This window comes from Gorilla gorilla, chromosome 16 (assembly GCF_029281585.2).
Source record: "Gorilla gorilla gorilla isolate KB3781 chromosome 16, NHGRI_mGorGor1-v2.1_pri, whole genome shotgun sequence".
NCBI lineage: Eukaryota > Metazoa > Chordata > Mammalia > Primates > Hominidae > Gorilla > Gorilla gorilla.
In genome coordinates this window covers 40971677-40990606 of record NC_073240.2, presented here as the reverse complement: position 1 = coordinate 40990606, position 18930 = coordinate 40971677, and the positions used below count along the sequence as shown (strand labels likewise).

Here is an 18930-nt window from a genome sequence, read left to right as displayed (position 1 = left end):
CACTGGAAAATTATGTCACCCCCTCTTCGCCCCCACACAGATGTGGCCCTTCATTGTCTCCACTCTCGGGGTTGGAGCAGAAAAGCTGAGTGCAAAGATGTCCCCTATTTTAGGGGGAATTCCAAACTTTTAGGCAATCTAGGCCCCTTTAGGAAGACAGAGTGGTTGGATGCTCAGGACCCTATGGCAGCTATGGTTGACCTCAAAACTTGCTGTGGAGGGGCTTGTGGGCAGCCACTCACTGCACCGATGACATGATCCCAAATCCCAAATAGGGAGAGGCACTGGCTTAGGAGAGGCAGAGGGGGGTTGATTCTGGGAAGAGGTTGTTTTCTTATTAGAGAGTTACAGCAGATGCCATTAGCTGTGAGCACCTGTTCCTTTGGAAAGTAAACAGGCCCTCCTGCCCCCACCCTGCCATCCCATCCCTCTAGGAGTCTGACCTCTGGGATTCTACCAGGCCCTGGCTGTAGGGTGAGGTGAGGGGGCCTGATCATTTACTGGGCTAAGGCCTAGCATTGATCAGCCTGCTCCCTACATCACTACAGACTGGATACACTGGGGCAGACCACCTATACCCCAGGGTGGTGCCCTATCTTCAACCCTTCTGCCAGGCACTGGGCTGTAAAGGTGAGGATTCGGGCCTAGAGGAACTCACTGACCCAGGCATGTGCACGTAAGCCAGAGCCGGAGCCCAGTGGAGCCCACTGGGCAGCCCCCAGATTTTGCTGATGACTGTACAGGAGAAGGAAAAGCTGCCTTCCCCTCACCTCTGGGCCAGGTCACGCAGAGTCTCTGGGCTCCCAGTCTGGAGCTGGGTAGCCCAGGAATGGGGAAGGCGATGCAATCCTGCCCCTGGAGAGGCCTCTGCATAGCAGACTGGGGCCTTCCCATGTGGCCAGGCCTGGATACCTGCCTCCCTGCTTTCCTCCCAAAAAGGCAAGGTGTCCCTTAGGCAAATACCATCTCTGGGTCCTGGAGATGAATTAGTCTCTGGCTGCAGTGGATGTATACAGGAAGAATTGACGCCTTCCCTTGGGGTACTGGGGCAGGTGAAGGACACCTGGGTTCCATCACTGCTGTGTATCTATGGGACTGGGGCAAGGCTCCCTTCACCCATCATGCCTCAGTTTCACCTTTTGCACAAAGAGAAGGGTCCCTACCCCTTTCCCAATTCCATTGCTGACTCAGACTCGAGTCCCCTGCTGACTCACCCCGCCCCCTGCATCCCCTGAGCAGCCCTCTGGATCTCCCAGACACATGCCACCAGGCCCAACCCTGCCAAGCTGGTGCAACGTGACAGCGTGAGGGGGCTGGTGACACTTGAGGAAAGAAGGGGCCTGGGAGGGAGGCAGTTGCAGACAGAGTGGCAGACCACACTGAGGCATCTTGGGGAGGGAGCCCTTCTGCCAGCCTGGGGCCTGCTGGGAGGACAGGCCCAGCAGGTGGGACAGGAGGGGAGAGGAGGGGAGGTGAGTATGACGTGCCTGCCTGCCCCCTGCCTGCCTGGGCTCCATCTCCTGTCAGCCTTCAGCTCCCTAAGCGACAGCTTCTAATTCCGGCTGTTGGTGCCTCTGTGCTCTGCAGCAAAGTCTCAGCTTTTTTTCAGCTTTGCTGTTTCTTTTCTGTTCAGAACATACTGAGCCCATAGGGAAGTCAGAGCAAAGGCTCCAGGGCTCGAGACCTGGCACCACCACCCCCTTCCTGCCATGGGAACCAACTGCTCCTTCCAAAGGGTACCCAGCACAGCACTTTCTGCCCCAACTCTTCTTCCCTGGAACTGTCTCAATCCACCACGGGGGAACAGGAACAGAAATGAAGCTCAGTTGTCTCAGGGAGGAGGGGCTCTTCAGGACCAAGAAAGTGCCCATTCTGGGTTTCTGCTGCTTCTCTCCTCCACCTGAGGGGGTGTGAGTCATGGCTTGTCAGGCTGGTGGGCCACACACAGGTTCCAGGGGTACACCCTCCTCTGACCTTGGAAATAGAAGGGAAGAAAGCAATTTCCCTCACAGTGCTGAAAAGAGAAGTTGAGTCATAAAGGGAAGAAAAGCCTTTCTTCTGCTGAGTAAAGGAGAGCATTCCTGCCCAGTTACTGGGGGTGGAGAGTCTCTATCCATTCCTGGGGGCCACCCCAGAAGGGGGCCCTAGCTCTGGGGCGGGAGCAGCTTTGAGGGCTGCACTCTAAATAACTATGCAGCTCTAGAAAACAAAACAAAATTTAAAAAAATGAAATAACTATGCAGCTCTTTCCCTGACACTTTCTAACTTGTTCTTGTGTAAAGCAGGCAGGGCTGGTATTTATCAGTCTCATTTTGCAGCTGAGAATATGCAGGCTTGGAGCCACACTGCTAGTAAATGCCTTCAAGCTGGGACTTAACGCTGATGTCAGATCTGTGGCCTTTTCATGACACCAGGAAAGAAAATTGGCAGATCCCTGACCAAAGGCTTAACAAATGCAAAAAGAGAAAAGGGCGGCTTCGTAGTGGATGCAGGTACACATCACATGCTCCTCACGTGACAGAGGGGAGTGAGAGCCTCTGCTCCATGGCCTGGGCGCCAAATTCAAGGTGGACATCCCCGGAGCCTGGGAGCTGGAGAGAGGCAAGGGGTTCAGGGTGCAGGGCCATAAGCCCACTTTGCCACGCCTATCTATGCCCAGTACCTTTCCCCAGGCATCTCCTACTCCAAAGCATCTGCTCAGACTGAGAACACCATCATTCTTCCCTTATTTCCTGTCTCTGATAGGAAGGGACCCCTTAAAGCAGCCCTCAATAGTGTCCCCTGAAGGTTTATCCTGCTTCCAAGCCTTTGCCTCCAGAACCCGTCTGGAATTACTTCCTTTTTTTTTTTTTTTTTTTTGACGAAGTCTCACTCTGTCTCCAGGCTGGAGTGCAGTGGCGTGATCTCGGCTCACTGCAACCTCCGCCTCCCAGGTTCAAGCAATTCTCCTGCGTCAGCCTCCCAAGTAGCAGGGACTACAGGCGCGTGCCACCGCGCCCAGCTAATTTTTGTATTTTTAGTAGAGACGGGGTTTCACCATGTTGGCCAGGATGGTCTCGATCCCTTGATCTCGTGATCCGCCCGCCTCGGCCTCCCAAAGTGCTGGGATTACAGGCGTGAGCCACTGCACCCGGCCTGGGATTCCTTCCTTCTTTCTTTTGCAGCCAGATCCCGCACATCCTTGAAGTCCTGTCTTTAAAAGGCCCGAGAGCCCTCTCCTCCCCACAACTCCATCTTTTCATCCAAGGACTGTGTTGGTACGTGTTTAGCAGAAGAATTCAGCCCTCAGGTGACAACGTCCATTTTTTAAGTCCCAGTGTTGTCTTCTTAAGAGGGGGAACGTCTCGCACCCAGAACCGCGCTTCTGTCTCTCTCTTACCCGCTGCCGGCAACAAAATGTGCGGCTCATGAAAAGTCTCAGTAAATTCTGCAGCTGATAACTGCTTTACTCCTCACTTTACAAATATCCATTCCAACCCTACTCACACCCTCCCCACCACCCACACCCAGGCTCTGAGGCGCCCTAACTCTGCTCCGCCCAGGCCTGTGTATCATCCCCCCTCCTCCAGGACCGAGGGAGACCTGCTGGCCGGAGGGAGAGGAGATGCAGTGGTTTCTCCAAGCATCTTACGGAAAATGGAACTTGTGCTCGCCTCCTCTCTTTAGGGGTCAGCCAGTGGTCAGAGCCAGAGCCCTGTGGCCTGGGGGTTGTTTTGTGCTCAAGGGAGAAGCGAGGGGCAGGGAACCTCGAGTGGGTCCCTAGCTGTTTCCAGGGTGGCGGCGCCAGGGAACTTCTAACATGCCCGCGGCACTCCCGGGTCCTAAGGAGCCCCTTCCTAGTCTGGGCGTCTACACTCTGCCCGCTAGGCAGCCACCGGGAGCTGGCACGCGGGCGCGTTCTCGGGGTTGGAGACGTCTGAAATTGGAGAGCGCACTCGGCCCCCACCCCTCGTTCCCAGGGAGCGTGTGCGGGTGGAACAATTGTGTGTGAGTGCGTGATTCTCTGCACTTCGAGTGGCAGTTCCCAGCCAGGCTGAGCGCCCCCAATCCGCGGCACGTATACCCCCTCCCCCAAATTACTCCTCATCCGCCTTTCGCTGCCACCCCTAGCTCGCGCGTGGTCCAGTTCTGCGCTCACGGGGTCCCAATTCCTTTCACCCTGGACCGATGGGGGCAGCTTTCAGTCTTCCCCGACGAGCCCGAGGTCCCGCCAGTTTCTAAGGAGCCGAGGGCACCGACTCGGTTGGGGGCGGAGGGCGGGGAGAGAAGACTGCGACTTTGGGATTGGCCCGGTTGGGTGCATGTGGCCCCCGGCGAGCAGCCCCCGCCCCCGCCCCGCAACCGCCGCCGCATTCCCAGGGGAGCGCGGAGGAGGAACCGCTCCCCTACTTCGTGGCCCACGAAGGGGTGGGGGTCAGGAGCGGTCTCCCCCGCCCCGTCCGTCTCTGCCCTGACGGCGCAGTCCGCTCCCAGGACAGCCATTGCCATGGAGACCCCCAAGGCTATAAAGTCAGGTATCCAGGCGGGCGGCAGCTCCCGCGCCGCTGAGCCCCCCAAGTAAGGAGCAAGCGCCCTGGCGTGGCCCGGCCCCCGCGAGAGGGGAGGAGGCGGAGGAACGGCGCCAGCAGCTTGAGGAGCGGCGCGCCCCGCCAGGGCTGGAGGCAGGCGTGCACGGCGGGCGCCACCGTCTCTGCGGGGGAGCGGGGGCTGCCCTGGGTGCGGGTGAGTGGCACGGCGGCTCCAAACCACGAGGACTGAGGGGCGCCGGACACCGGGAAAGCGGCGGGAGACTCGGGAGAGGGTCGAGCCTCTGCTCCCGACGTCTGGTGGCGGGCCAGGAGCGGAGCCCGGAGTAGCGAGCAATCAACACCTCCAGGCGGGAGGCCCGGGGAAGGAGCGGCGACACGCCAGGCGTGCGGCCCAGGAGCGGCGGGGCAGTCGGAGCCTCCGGGACACCGGAGTAGGAACCTCGGGACCTTCGGCTGCAGCCGCCCACGCGCGGAGGGAGAGGTATCAGAGCGCGGGCGGAGGCCGGAGCCCCGCGGGGCGCGAGAACAGGGGCGCCCCCGTGCGGAACTGCCAGGCTGCCCGGGCGCGGCGGCCGGGGCCATGCTCAAACCCAAGGACCTGTGCCCCCGAGCGGGGACGCGCACCTTCCTGGAGGCCATGCAGGCGGGCAAAGTGCACTTGGCCCGCTTCGTGTTGGATGCGCTGGACCGCAGCATCATCGACTGCCGCGCGGAGCAGGGCCGTACGCCGCTCATGGTGGCCGTGGGGCTGCCGGACCCCGCGCTGCGCGCCCGCTTCGTGCGGCTGCTGCTCGAGCAGGGTGCTGCAGTGAACCTGCGAGACGAGCGCGGCCGCACCGCACTCAGCCTGGCGTGCGAGCGAGGCCACCTGGACGCCGTGCAGCTGCTGGTGCAGTTCAGCGGTGACCCCGAGGCGGCCGACTCTGCGGGCAACAGCCCAGTGATGTGGGCGGCGGCCTGCGGCCACGGGGCGGTGCTCGAGTTCCTGGTGCGGTCCTTCCGCCGCCTAGGCCTGCGCCTCGACCGCACCAACCGTGCGGGGCTCACCGCGCTGCAACTGGCCGCCGCCCGCGGCCACGGGACCTGTGTGCAGGCCCTCACCGGGCCCTGGGGCCGCGCCGCCGCCGCTGCTGCGGCCCGGGGCTCCAACTCCGATAGTCCCCCTGGCCGCCCGGCCCCCGCGGCCAGCCCCGAGCATCGACGACCCAGCCCCCGCCGCCTCCCGCGGCCTCTCCTGGCGCGCTTTGCGCGAGCGGCGGGCGGCCACGGCCACGGCGGCGAGGCTGGCTCAGCGGGCAAGAATTCGGGCCGGCACCGGGCGCAGGGCAGCGAACGGCCCGAGCTGGGTCGGAGCATGAGCCTGGCTCTGGGTGCGGTAACCGAGGAGGAGGCTGCCCGCCTGCGGGCTGGGGCCCTGATGGCCCTACCAAACTCGCCCCAGTCTTCGGGGACTGGGCGGTGGCGCTCACAGGAGGTGCTGGAGGGAGCGCCCCCAATCTTAGTGCAAGCCCCCATTGGCCTCAGTCCCCACCCGGAGGGCGGCCCCGGCTCTGGCCGCCTGGGTTTGCGCCGACGCTCCACAGCCCCAGATATCCCCAGCCTGGTCGGGGAGGCGCCAGGGCCCGAGAGTGGCCCGGAGTTAGAGGCCAACGCTCTGCCTGTCTCGGTGCCTGGGCCGAACCCTTGGCAGGCGGGCACCGAGGCTGTGGTGCTGCGTGCTCAGCGGTAAACGGCGCCAAGGCCCGAGGCCTGCTTCCCCCACCCTCCCGTTTCTACTCCACTGGTATTTCTCTCTTCTAGGTCCCTCACCTTTAAGGCAGCCGCCCCCCGCAGTCCATTTTGGAACCTGCCTCCCTGCCAAGGCGAGACCTCCACCAGCCCTCCACCAGAAATAAGGGACCTCCATCTTCTTTTTTGTGCTCCTCGGTATTCCCTGCCTAGGTCTAGAGGTGTCGATTGACTGGTTCCGTAGGCTACAGCCAGGAAGGTGGATTCCCCCTCCCCAGCCCTCAGGCTCAATCCTGGGTCGGCCTAGCCACCTGTCGCTCCTGTCCGGCCCCCCTCCCCTCGCTGGGTTTCCCAACAACTGGGCAGCCAGGCAAATAGAAGGGTCCACCTTGGAGAATAAGGACCCAGCCTCCCCACTTTCTGCCTACTGATGCTGACAATAATCCCACAAACTACCAAAGTCTCCTTTCCCTCGAAGTGTGGGAGAAGGAAAGGACCGAGAGGGCCCTAGAGCCTTTCAGGACTGGAGGGCTGAGGAGGAAGGGGTCTGGCTGTTATGTTTTTCCAGGGTAGAAACTCCTGTCTCAAGACAATGAAAGCATATTTTGGGAGTGGGAGAGTCCCTAGTGTTGAACACCAGTTGTCCCTTCAATCAGCTCCTGGGTAACTCCAGCTCCCTCTCTCTCTGCCCCAGGATTCAGCTTCATTGATAATGTGGAGTCACTGCTCCACACAACCCCTACCCAGGCCAACTCCGGGCTCCGGAGCCAGCCCGCTCTTCAGCTCAGATGGATTTGAATTCCATCATCGAGGTTCAACACCTCACCCCGGGAGGCCCAAGCCCTATTTCCGCTGGCTCACAGAGGCCTGAAATGGAAAGGACTGAGCGCTTCCCCGCCTCCACGCCTCCCAGCTCCCCCGTCCCGCACGTGGGTGCTCCCGCGGGGTGGAACGGTTGCGAAGGCTGTGCTTAATTGTATTTCTTCCAATCCTCAAAGAACTCGTGTTTTAAGCCTTTGTATATGAAGCAGAAAGCAGCGGGTCTGATTCCGAGGCTTAAGAGCCTGACAATATCTCTTTAAATAGAAGCTCCGCGAGGGGGATAATTGACTGAAGTGTTTGCGACGTGAAACGGCGGCGCGCGGGAGTCGGGAGCCCACACGAGCTGCGGGTCCAGGTTTAAATTATATCAAACTCTGGCGAGAGCTGGAAGGAGCCTGTTAAACGGCTCCTGCTTCTCGCTGGGCCGTTAATGGAGGGCAGGGCGGATGATGGATGCTAGAGTTCGAGACCCGGGACTCCTGCCTTGGTCCTACCGCGTGGGACGCAGGCCCGGCCCAGTTTTATTACTGGGTAGATGAGTGAGTCGGAGGCAACCGCAGAGAGGTGGTCAGAGGCCCTTTCCTGACATTGTCCTTTGTCCCCTGCCTGCTCGCCCCCACCCTCCTGCCCTGTACTGGCCTAGCAAGGCGGCGGGGTTGGGGGCGGGGGTCCGGCGGGACGGGTGCGCTAGGACCTTGCGGAAGCGCTAGCACGTGTGTCAGTGCGCCTGGCCCGCGGGGAGGCGGCAGGTGGGGCTCTTTTGTGAACCCTGAGGGTGGAACTTGAAGCCTTTCACCTGCCTGCAGTAAGGTCTTTGCAAGACTTCGATCTGTTTGCCTTTGCAGTACGGAAGGTTTCTCGCCAGCAACTCCCAGGGAACTGCCCAGAGCGAGAATGTGCCGAGATACTGCTGGGCCTGGCGGTGAGGGGTGGGCGGCCAGGAGTGGGCCTCGTGCAGGTGTCAGGACACCTATCCAGTCCTTGCCCCCCGCTGCCCCCATCCGCTAGGCCAAGCAGGCCAGCGCACTGGACGTGATCTCTGGTGCCCCCTGGTGGCAGCGCTGGGCCCTCCCCGCTGCGCCCCGGCTCGGAGCTCAAGACACCTGGTTTTCTTTGGGATCACCCCTGTGTACTTCTTCCTCCATGTGCATTTATCGTGGAATCCTCTTCCTCTTGTAGAATATTAAATCCGGATACTTGAAGTCACTTTACAGCAGTGAAGTGAGGGACAATGAACAAAAAACTCGCATTGAGAGTAGCAGGAGCCCAGACCCTTCAATAAGGACCCCAAGTTAAATCTTCCAAGTTAAGGCTGAGAGCTACTGCTCTCTTCCGAAAAGCTGGAGCTGCCAACCCTTCCCTTGGGACCTGCCGATTATGCAGTTTTCTTCTGATATATGCTTTGGTTTCTGAGGTATTCTGCCCTCTCCCTCCCCTCTTCTCCCAAAACATCTGCCTCTCCTCAGTCCCCCTGTCTGGGTGGTGGGTGCACAATACCAAGTGCCTGAAAAGCCTGAGAGAGAGGGTCTGGGGTAGGGTGGGGACCACTGGACACCCCAAGTGCAAACTGCTGCTTTCTGACCCTTGCTTGCTCATGTACTCCCTTTTCAACTGTGTTGAATTTTAATGACGTTTTTAGTGGTGTAGAAATAAGTATTTTGGCTTAACAGCATGAAGTCTGGGTTGCACATTGTATCAGAGGTGCTGTAATCTTTCCAGTATCTCTGATATACGGCTTTCTGGTTGAATGTCACCCTGGGCCCTCTTGACTGGATAAACAACCATGAGGGCTCTTCTCTGTGGAGCTGCCGAGAGCTTGGTGGTAGAAAGCGATGTTTCTAAACAACAGCAGTGGCTCTTTCCTGTCTGAACTGCATCGTGTGTCTGACTGCCTTGCTGTCCATACATACAGACTCCTTCCCAGGCCCGGCTCTGTGCAGAACTTCCATGTTTTACCACATTTTTCTCTCCTGAACTCCCTTTGTCAGCCCCAGGGTGTTGAGGCTGGGTCCTCTCTAGCAATCTCTACCTTCAGAAGAGACTTTTCTAAATATTTTGCTTTTCCAATTCTTGTTGCTTTTGTCATTGTGAAGAGTCACCCAGGATGCTGGCGCTTGGTACCCTAAGATCAGAAGTGGTCTGTGTGTGAGCTGTGAGACATATGCACACCCTTTCAGAGTGATATTGTGTGGTGGAAGGACTGTTAGAACTCAAAGAATAGTTAATAAATCCAGTATTATTCCGTTGCGAGAACTGGCCTCTCTTTGCCTTATCAAGCACTCCTGACCCTCGGCTCCCTTTGGAGAGATGGACCAAGCCTTTGCCTCCTGTGGAGGCCCCTGCCTTAGAGAGCCTCCGCCCTGCCCGTCCCACTGTGCTGGCTCCTGAAGGTAAGTCACAGGTGCTGCTTCTGCTGAGCTGGGGGGACAGGCCGGGCCAGCTGCAGCACCAGGGCACCTGTCAAGGGTGTGAATGCACTGGGGAGTGAAAGAAAGGCTGCATGGTTCCTTGCTCCTGGCTTGCTCCTGAATCCTGGGCAGTGGGAGATCTCAGGAAGGAAGTGCGGGAATCCGTGTGGGAGCTGGAAATTGCAAGATAATTTCATCCACCTCCCCACCCCCAGAACGAAAGCCCAGGCTCCCTGGTTTCCAGGCTCTGCTCCGTTCTTTCTGAACTCCACACTATCTCCCTCAGTCCTGAGGAGTGAGGCAGGGACTGCTCTCCCACTGGAAGCGGTTTCAGACCACTTCCTATGGACAGCTGGAGGTCTGGGGTGGGGGTGAGGAGCGCGCAGAGGACGGGAGAAGCTGACACACAGGGTGGTCGTCAGCCACTTTGGCCACCCCCAGCAAACGCAGCGTAGGGCCCTGGCTTTCCTTGTGGGCTCTTCTCCCCTGGGGAAGTAGCCCCGTTTATTTTTCATCGCCTTCATTCCCAAGGGCCTCTCACTTCCTGTTTCCCTTCCTCTCTGCCCTCCTTTCGGGTCCACAGGCCACCAGGGAAGTTGGGTGTTCTGTGGCGTGGCTGCTGGAGAGCTCACGTGGGGAGGAGGGGAGGCTACACGAGATTCACCCGCCACAGGAGATCCCCCTCCAAGACGGCCGGTCTCCACTCCCAGAGACACAGGAAGCCCAATGGCTTTGAACACTCAATTTAATTTAAAACAGGCACAAGTGCAAACAATTCACAAAAATTTCTAGGGAAGATGCTTTTGTTTTGAAAACTCTGACCCTTAAAAAAAAGTCCTTGCAATTTCTTTGTCCCCAGGTAGGTCACTAGGGAGCAGAAGAATCTAAAAATATTATCTAGATAGAAAGGGTCCAGACACCTGAAGTTCTTTCCTGGAATTCCATCTCACAGCAGCCCTGAAGTGGGACAGGGCCGAGGAGGACAAGGAGACAGCTGTCTGTGGAGGCAGCTGGGGCAGATGGTTTGCACACATGGATGCCTGTGACCTTGACATGATGGAAACCCGGAGGTGGTTCGCCTTCTCTCCCAGATAGGGTTCTGAAGAGAACAATGGGTCCCTGATGACCTGGTTATTGAGATAAACTTGAAAGGTAACACAGTTGCCATTCCTTACATTCCTGTCTCTGGCCCTCACGATGCACAGTACAGGAGAAGCTCAGAAGCCTCCTGAGCTCCCAGGAGTTAGACTTAGCATGGACCACTCCACTGGCCAGGTAGACACAGGAGTGGAGAGGTGGAAGCCAGGCCAAGAAAGCAGGTCTCTTCAGGCCAGAACTTAGTGGACACACACACACACACACACACACACACACACACACACACACACACACACGATGTTCTCTCCATTCTGTAAAGTGAGAGCACCTTCACCACCGACCCCATTCTTTCTCTTTCACTCAGAAATTGTCCCCTCACTCCCTGCCCCCAGCCATGGCCTGGAGCAGGCCATTCACAGTTCTGGGCGGGGAGGGGCCGTACAGGTGGGACTGCACCTTCAGGACATCAGACGTGAGGGAGGAAGCGGGATTCCAGTCATAAAAACCACCCCGTGGCCCTCTCGAGACTCGAGGTTTGAAGCTGGAGCTGAGAACAGCAAGTATCTGTGGAGACCAGCAGTCTGCCCTCTGCAGTGGCCTAGGACGCTAGTGGACAACTGCCTTTAAAAAACCACAGCAGCCTTTTCTACTGTGTTGGCTGCAGAGGCCAGGAATGCTGGCCTCTGCGTTTCTTAGAAATATCCCTGTGCAAATATCAAGGGGTCATCCTGTAGAAAGGGGTCTCCATCTGGGGACTCGGGAGGGAGAGACACGGAGGGGGCAGGTCCGGCCTGGCCCAGTAGGCTGAAGGGCAGAGGGTGGGGCTGGGGCTTCACATTTCAATCTTTGGAGAGAATACTGAGAGGAGGAGGCAGGCAAGTCCTGCCGGCAGGCTGGCTGCCCAGTGTGCCCTGCCTGTGGGCGTAGGTGGCAGGCATACTTGGGGTGGGCTCAGCAGGTGGAGGTCTGCTTTCGGTAGAGCTGGATCAGGGGCACCAGGCACTCAGGTAGCCCTGTCTGCAGCAGGAAGGGGTGGTCTAGGAGCTCCTGGGCTGTGGCTCTCTCCTGGGGGTCCCGCACCAGCATCCGCTCCAGGAAGTCTCGCAGCACTGGGGAGACCTGTAGAGGCAGGGCAGTGAGATGAAGCCACAATTTGCAGTCACTTTGGGGTGACCTGATTGCCTGGACTTATCATTGTTTGAAAGTCATGAATTTGCTGGTTTTTTAACTTCCTGTTCCCTTGTCCCTCCCCACCCCCCCAAGGCTCTCAGCATTCAGATGCTATAGCTCTGTGGAAGGGGCAGAGGATTGGCATCAGTGATCCAGGTCTGGCTCTATCCCTGATCTCAGGCAAGTCACAGTTTTCTCTAGGCCTCAGTTTTCTCATCTGTAAAATGGGCTAGTGATAAAGTATGCTTGCCCTGTCTGCCACATAGGGCTTTTGAGATTTTAAAAACAGGTCGCTGGGCGCGGTGGTGGCTCAAGCCTGTAATCCCAGCACTTTGGGAGGCCAAGTTGGGCAGATTACGAGGTCAGGAGTTCGCAGACCAGCCTGACCAACATGGCGAAACCCTGTCTCTACTAAAAATACAAAAATTAGTCGAGCATGGTGGCATGTGCCTGTAATCCCAGCTACTCAGGAGGCTGAGGCAGGAGAATTGCTTGAACCCAGGAGGCGGAGGTTGCAGTGAGCTGAGATCGCACCACTGCATTCCAGCCTGAGCAACAGAGAGAGACTCCATCTCAAAAAAAAAAAAAAAAAAAAAAACCAACAAGAACAGAAACAAGTCAAGGATGAGGAAGTGCTCTGAAAAATAGAAAATAAAGTGAGAACTGAAAAGGAAGATTTCTTTGTTGCTCTAGGCCTTAAGAGTCTAAGGCAAGGGCTTATCTTGGTTCATTTTGAGCCAGTATCTTGGGATGAGGCTGAGTCTTGGGCAAAAGGCTACATCCTCTGAGGAATTAGCCAACTGGAGATCTTTATATGCTAATTTTGGGGTTAGCGGTGCGGGCTCCAAGGACCAGTTGTCTTGGAAGATGTTTCCTATTGGTCCTCCCATCCAGCTTTGTGTTGGGGCCACAGAACTCTTGTTTTTTTGCTATTTTAGAGGAGAGGCTTCAGCCCTCTGAGACATTTCTTGTTTTGGCTACCAGATGGCGGTGCCACTTAGCAGCCCCGTGCTGACCTGCCAGCAGGGGGCGTCCACAGTAAGGCCTGCGGGGTTGGGGCCGATTTGGCAAAAAGGGTTACATGTATACACTTCCATGCACTTATACTGGCTTTAAGGGGAACGCTGTGGCTTAGCTGTGTCGGGGTGTGCAACGATGGAGCATGAGCCGACTCGCCGTGATGGACAGGGACATCGAATCATGGTATGGATCTCCCGACGCGGGTTAGAAGGGTTTGTGCTCAGTGAAGCTTCTCCGGATCCCTCCCTGGACAGCAGGGATTGCTGGTGTCCTGGCTTTCCCTGCTCATGGGCCCCACTGGGCTTCCGACCAGTGCCTGCCAAGCAGCAACCCTTCTGCCAAGCAGCAACTCTCCTGCCACAGCCGTGGGAGGCGACTTGTCGGAGCGCACATGCGAACTTGTGCGTAGATGCGGCTCCACACCCAGGTGCGGGTTTTGTGTTGAGAAAGAGGAGCCTTTTCCAGGAGCCCAGACCCTGTGGCTTCAGTGGAAGGGAGATGCTGGGAGCCCAGGTTCTGGTCCCCTTGCCTCAGGAGGAATGGGGTCTGCGAGGTCGCACCCTTGTATGCCAACTGACCTTGTGAGAGTTTTTCAGCTTGGGTGGGGGGCTGTCCCGGAGCCTCTTCATGGCTTGCACTGGGGAGTCACTGAAGTACGGTGGCTCCCCATCTACCATCTCAATCACCATGATGCCCAGAGACCAGATATCCACCTGCAGGAGGAAAATGTCCCTGACCCCATGGCCAGACCCTGGCCCATTGGTAGCCGCGTTCTGGTGGCAGCAGTGGTGAAGGGGGGACGGCTGGCCCCAGCTCTCCTTGGTGGGTCTTTCTCCTTCCTCCCCTGGTCACCTGCCCTGTGGCCAGTTACTGCCTGCATGAGTGACCACTACCTATAGGGACACAGCTGTCAGTCACTCAGAGAAAGGCCATCATCCATAGGAGGCCCGGCCATACCCCATTCTGCCCTTGAGCTGAGGAAAGCACTTGCAGGACTCGTTCCTGGCAGCAAAGTCACTGGGTAAGAGCAGCCCCATCGAAAGGGGGAAGGGTGTTGATTAGGTGGGACTCTGAAAACCAGGGCTGCTTTTGGTGAGATCACTGGAGGGGCCACAGCAGAAGAGCTGCCAGTTGCCAAGTTGCTTTTGGGAGGTCTGGGGGGTGGAGGGAACGGTTACCTCAGTGGCATACAAAGACCTGGAGATCACTTCAGGAGCCATCCAGTAGGGGGTTCCCACCAGGGACTTCCTCTTAGGGACGTCTTTGCTGATCTGAGCACAGAATCCGAAGTCCGAGAGCTTCACCTGAGGTTGAAAAGGGAGTGAGTGGTGGATCAGGAGGAAGTGGGAGCGTGGCTGTGCCAGGGACAGGATGGGACCTACCCTGCCATCGAGGGTCAGCAGGATGGAGTCACTCTTGATGTCCCGGTGGATGACACCCTGAGCATGCAGGTAGGCCAGGGCCTGCAGCACAGCCTCACACACAGTGGCAATCTGCTCCTCATTCAGCCTGGACAGGAAGGTGGGGCCACCCGATGGAAGAGAACGTTAGCTCTGGCAGGTCGTGGGGTGGCTGAGCAGAGTAGGAGTCCCTGGTGCCAGGCCCCACGGCTCCCAGGCAATCTGTTTGGCAGCACAGTCAGGCCATAACCCTGGTGAAAACTGGGGCCTGAGCTTTGGCTAGAAGCTATCCTTCTCTTCTCCACTCCCAAGACCCCTGGGTCTCAGTTACCCCAGCAGGCAGGGGAGCCCAGGCATCCCAAGTCTTTTGGGCCACAGGCAGAAGACCACATTGCCCTGGCAGGGCCATGGTGAGGGCAGCCTGCACTCAGGGTCCAGCCCTCCCAGCTGCCCACCTGACTTGGGAGACGATGTCTGTGAGGGCTCCTCCCTGCAGGAACTCCATGAGCACCCACAGCTCCTCGCCCACCAGGTAGCTCTTGTACATCTCCACCACGTTGAAGTGCTGGTAGTCCCGCATGATCACCACCTGGGGGCAGGCGGGGGCCTGAGTGCCAGGCACAGTGCCCAGACGCATGGCCACCCACTGCCCCTGCTCACAGATGTCCAGCCTGGCTGGCTGCTCACTGCCCATCCCCAACGCCCCCGCCTGTGTCCCACCCTGTCCTCCCACCTCGTTGAAGAGCAGCTCCCTGCGCTGCTGCTTCCTGAGGTCCATCATCTTGACGGCCACCTGGCGGCCCGAGTGCTTCTCCCGGGCCAAGCAGACGATGCCGGTGGAGCCCTCGCCAATCTTCACGTAGCTGTCCAGCAGCAGCCGGGGGTCACCCTGGTCCACCACCATCCTGAGCGCAGCCTTGAACTGCTCATGTGTCACAACACCTGTGTCCTCACCAGCCAGGGCGCCCTTGGCAACCGTGGGGTCCTGGGGCAGGTACAGGTTGCTGGTGCTGATCTGGGCGTGCCAGGTGCGGGGGGAACCCGCTGGGGAAGACCGGCCTGGAAGCTGGCCTGTGGCCGGGGCTGTGCGGAGGGACTTCTGGGGGCTGCTGGTATCCGAAGTGGTCAGAGGGCTGAAGGTCCCCATCGGCTGGTCCGAGGGCAAGGACTGGGCCTTGGCCACCAGGCTTGGGGGGTTGTCTTTCTGCGGCAGTCGGAAAGAGGAGTTGGGCTGCAGGGACAAAGCAACAGGAAGGGGCAGGGCTGTGGGAGCATTTGGAATAACCTTCCCGGAGGCAGGGGCTGGCCGCCGTGACCTCTGGACTCTGGCAGGGTCAGGCGGGGTATCAGATCAAACTAGGGAGGTGCTCTGAGCAAAGATTTTCAGACAGAGCTGAAGCCCAGCCACAGTCCTGTGCCAGCAGTCCCCCGCAGGGCGCCAAGCTGGGCAGGCCCAAGACAGCTCCTTACACTCGCTCTGCTGCACCTGGGAAGACAGAGAAGGCCAGCTCCCCACTGGGTCCTGCGCTGGGTATTTCTTCCTGGGCGATTGACAGCTAGACCCCAGGGAGGCTGCCATAAGGCAGACTCTTCCTCTGAGCTCAGAGGCTGCTTGAAGAATCTGGGTCAGAGGCATTCTTCACTCCCAAGGCTCCCCCACCCCAGGACCCATGGGGGCAGAAGAGGCCTGGCAGTGGGGTGGGGAGCAGTGGGCAACTGTGTCTCCACTCCCTGAACCAAGGCAGGGGAGCCACACCTGAGGCCCGATAGCCCTGCTTGTGCCTGCAGCAGGGAGTTTGCAAATCTGTGCTGGGAGGTTATGTCCCTGACAGAGGACCACAGAGGTGTGTCACCATCTGGGGGGTTCTCAGGTGTCTCCCCTGGGCTGGAAATCTGGTGCCAGAGAGATCTGGAGTTAGGAGGGTAGGTCCAGCCAAACCCAAGCCTTGAGGCCAGGGATGGGGAGATGTCTTAAGGACCCCCTAAAGGAGTCCTTCCACTTCCTCCCTGGCATGAAACTCCTGGCTAAGGAGCCCCTGGGAGGGAGGAGAAAGTAGGGGGCCTATCCTCATTGGCTCTGGCGGGGAGGGAGGAAGGGAAGGTGGAGCTGAGGGGCAGCCTGGGCCCCCAGTGAGCCCTGCTCAGGCCCAGCCCTGGAAGCCTGCGAGGCTTCTTGCTTTTCCGAGCCCAAGCCCTCCTGCTCTTTCTGACAGGAAAGGTGCCCGCCCATCTTTGGGTTCTCCCCAAGGAGCGGTGATATGCACCATGACCCCTCCCAGGGATTACGTGTTTTTAAAGGGCACCTGGAGAGGGATGCTTCAGGGGCTGCAGAAAAAGCCTTCTAGGAACTTCTCCAAACCCATCATGTAAGCCATTGTCTTAGGTGCCCAGTGGGTCCTGGTCCTGATCCCATAGCTGAAACAACTTACAGGAAATCTCAAGCAGTAAGTTTGGGCTGGGATGCTTGCTCAGGGACCCCAAACCCCAAATCTGGGCCTTGGGCCCCACCAGAGTCTTTTCAATGTCTTTGGCAACGCTCACTCCCTTCCTTCCCCGATCCCCTGCAGCTTCAGGGCTTCTACTCTCCAGCCAAGTCCCTGGCCTGCTTAGGGTGGAATAGGCACTCCTGCTGGCCGACAGCCATGCTGGGGCAGACTTCTGCCACCCCCACACCTGCCTGCCCACCTGAGTGTGTGCTTGACCTTCACAGGAAAGAAGCTAGCAATCCTCCCAGGACTGCCTGGACTCACTCCATCCCTGATGAATACATTTGGACAGTAAACATTCTCCCATGTCCTCGCCAGCACCTGACTGTCACCATCCACTGTGACACTGTGACATTGTCACCATCCACTGTGTAGTGGAGCAGTGGGACCCCTGGACTGGGCTGTCAGGACCTGGGGCCCAGCCCTGGGCTGCTGTGCCCTGTGATGAGCCTTAGGCAAGTCATCCTCTCTGAGCCTGTCTCCACTACAATGCAGGGACGTGTGCAGAGATCTGGGGAGCTAGAGAAACTGCAGACTTCCCGCCTCAGAGCCTGATTTGGTGGGAGCCTAGAGCAGAGACTCTGCATTTGAACAAGGTCCCTGGGTCCTAGGAGGCCCATGGAACATACTTTGAGAAACTCTGCATAAGTGGGCAGTGTGATCTTACGGCCTCAGGGAGCCTCTGGGAGGGCTGTGAGGGGGGTGGAGGGCGCATGGCCATGACTGAGGCTGTGATACCAGGTCCTGGGAACAGAGGTTCCAAAATGAGACGTCACCAGGCAGGGACAGGGAGGGAAGTGGGGCAGGGCTCACTGCATCACATAGTCAACCTGTAGAAAGGCTCGGGGCTCTAAGGCAGCTGCCTGCTGGCCTGAGTGTGGACTTAACTCAGAAAACGTGCTCTCCAGGCACCCATCCATGTGGGTCGGGGCAGAAGCTTGGGGACCACCTAAAGCTCCTCCTGAGGTGGCTCTGATGACCTCTCATCCTGAAGCTCCTAAGAAAGGCTGTAAAATGAGATCATTCCCCTCCTGGCCTCGAGGGCTTCTGCATGGGCCAGCTCTACTCTGAGGATGTGTGGGTACCACGTGGACAGGCTGAGGTAGGGGTTTCTTCCCTGTCTCCACAGGCCAGGTCCCTGTGCTGCTGCTGCTGCTGCTGCTGCAGGTGCTGGCTGGGCTCAGGGAGGAGCCTGCGTCTGGAGGCTGGGGGAGGGATGGCCCAGCCAGGAGCCCAGCACAAGCAGAGTCTGGGACACAGGCTGGGGAGTCTGGGGAGCTGGCTTGGTCTTCAGCCTGGCAAGGTCTGGTCCCTAGTGTCCTTTCGTTGGCTTCACTGCCTGTCTTCACAGGGAGGGAGCTTTTATCAATGTAATCACAAGCAAGGACCAGATGAAACTTGTGAGGCCACACAAGAAAGGGAAAGGGGGACACGACAACGGAATTAATTAATTGTTACAGGCTCTGGATTAATTCTGAAGTTACTCATGTGATAGACCTCTTGGGAAGAAAGCCACTAGAAGAGTCATGCATACATTTACAGCAATGCCTCATTTCCCGCCCTGAGCCATGGCTCCCCAGCTGTGGGCTTAGGGGGCTATACCTTAAGTATCCTAAAGGGGAGAGGCCATGGCATAATATTTTTAAAAATAATAAAGCCGGTCTGGCATGGTGGCTCAGGCGCCTGTAATCCCAGCACTTTGGGAGGCCAAGGCAGGTGGATCACTTGAGGTCAGCAGTTCGAGACTAGCCTGGGCAACATGGTGAAACCCCATCTCTTCTAAAAATACAAAAATTAGTTGGGTATGGTGGAGCGCACCTGTAATCCCAGCTACTTGGGAGGCTGAGGTGGGAGGATCACTTGAACCCAGGAGGTGGAGGTTGCAGTGAGCCAAGATTGTGCCACTGCACTCCAGCCTGGGCGAAAGAGGGAGACGCCATCTCAAATACTACTAATAAAGCCATTTATTGAGGGCTTACCACTTTGACAAGCGCCTTCAACGTACTATCTCATGTAATCCTCATAACCCTGTGGGTTGTTTGGTTGTCCTGTAGGCACTGGAACCCGCAGGACGCCCGTGGCTGCTGACTCCCATGCTGCAATCCCACTGGTGCCATGTATCCTTGACGTATATCGGAGTACATGGTAGGTGCTTAACCAATGTTTGCCCTTCTGACTCTAAGTGGAACATGTCTAATCCTTGCAAGCTCCTAACAAACTGTCTTGCCTCTTTGGCCTCTGTGCCCCCACGCCCTGTCTTCCTGATCTC

The 18930-nt window shown here is 58.0% G+C and overlaps 2 protein-coding genes across 7 annotated transcripts in view; one reads left to right on the top strand and one right to left on the bottom strand.

The window, feature by feature from the left end:
- The first annotated feature begins 5109 nt into the window (after positions 1 to 5109).
- ANKRD63 (ankyrin repeat domain 63) lies at positions 5110 to 9332 on the top strand. Its single transcript, XM_031002390.3, has one exon. The coding sequence runs from the start codon at positions 5110 to 5112 to the stop codon at positions 6256 to 6258; it is 1149 nt and encodes a 382-aa protein (XP_030858250.1). The 3' UTR covers positions 6259 to 9332.
- Positions 9333 to 10214: 882 nt separating this feature from the next.
- Positions 10215 to 18930, bottom strand: part of PAK6 (p21 (RAC1) activated kinase 6) — a 38546-nt gene continuing 29830 nt past the window's right edge. For all 6 annotated transcript variants that reach the window (XM_019011021.3, XM_019011020.3, XM_055363364.2 and 3 more), the window contains 6 exons: positions 14909 to 15406; positions 14631 to 14764; positions 14158 to 14284; positions 13954 to 14079; positions 13354 to 13488; positions 10215 to 11704 (listed from right to left, as the gene is read on the bottom strand). In XM_019011021.3, the coding sequence (XP_018866566.3) occupies positions 11537 to 11704; positions 13354 to 13488; positions 13954 to 14079; positions 14158 to 14284; positions 14631 to 14764; positions 14909 to 15406 (1188 nt within the window). In that variant the 3' untranslated portion in view covers positions 10215 to 11536. The remainder of the gene's footprint in view (positions 11705 to 13353; positions 13489 to 13953; positions 14080 to 14157; positions 14285 to 14630; positions 14765 to 14908; positions 15407 to 18930) is intronic.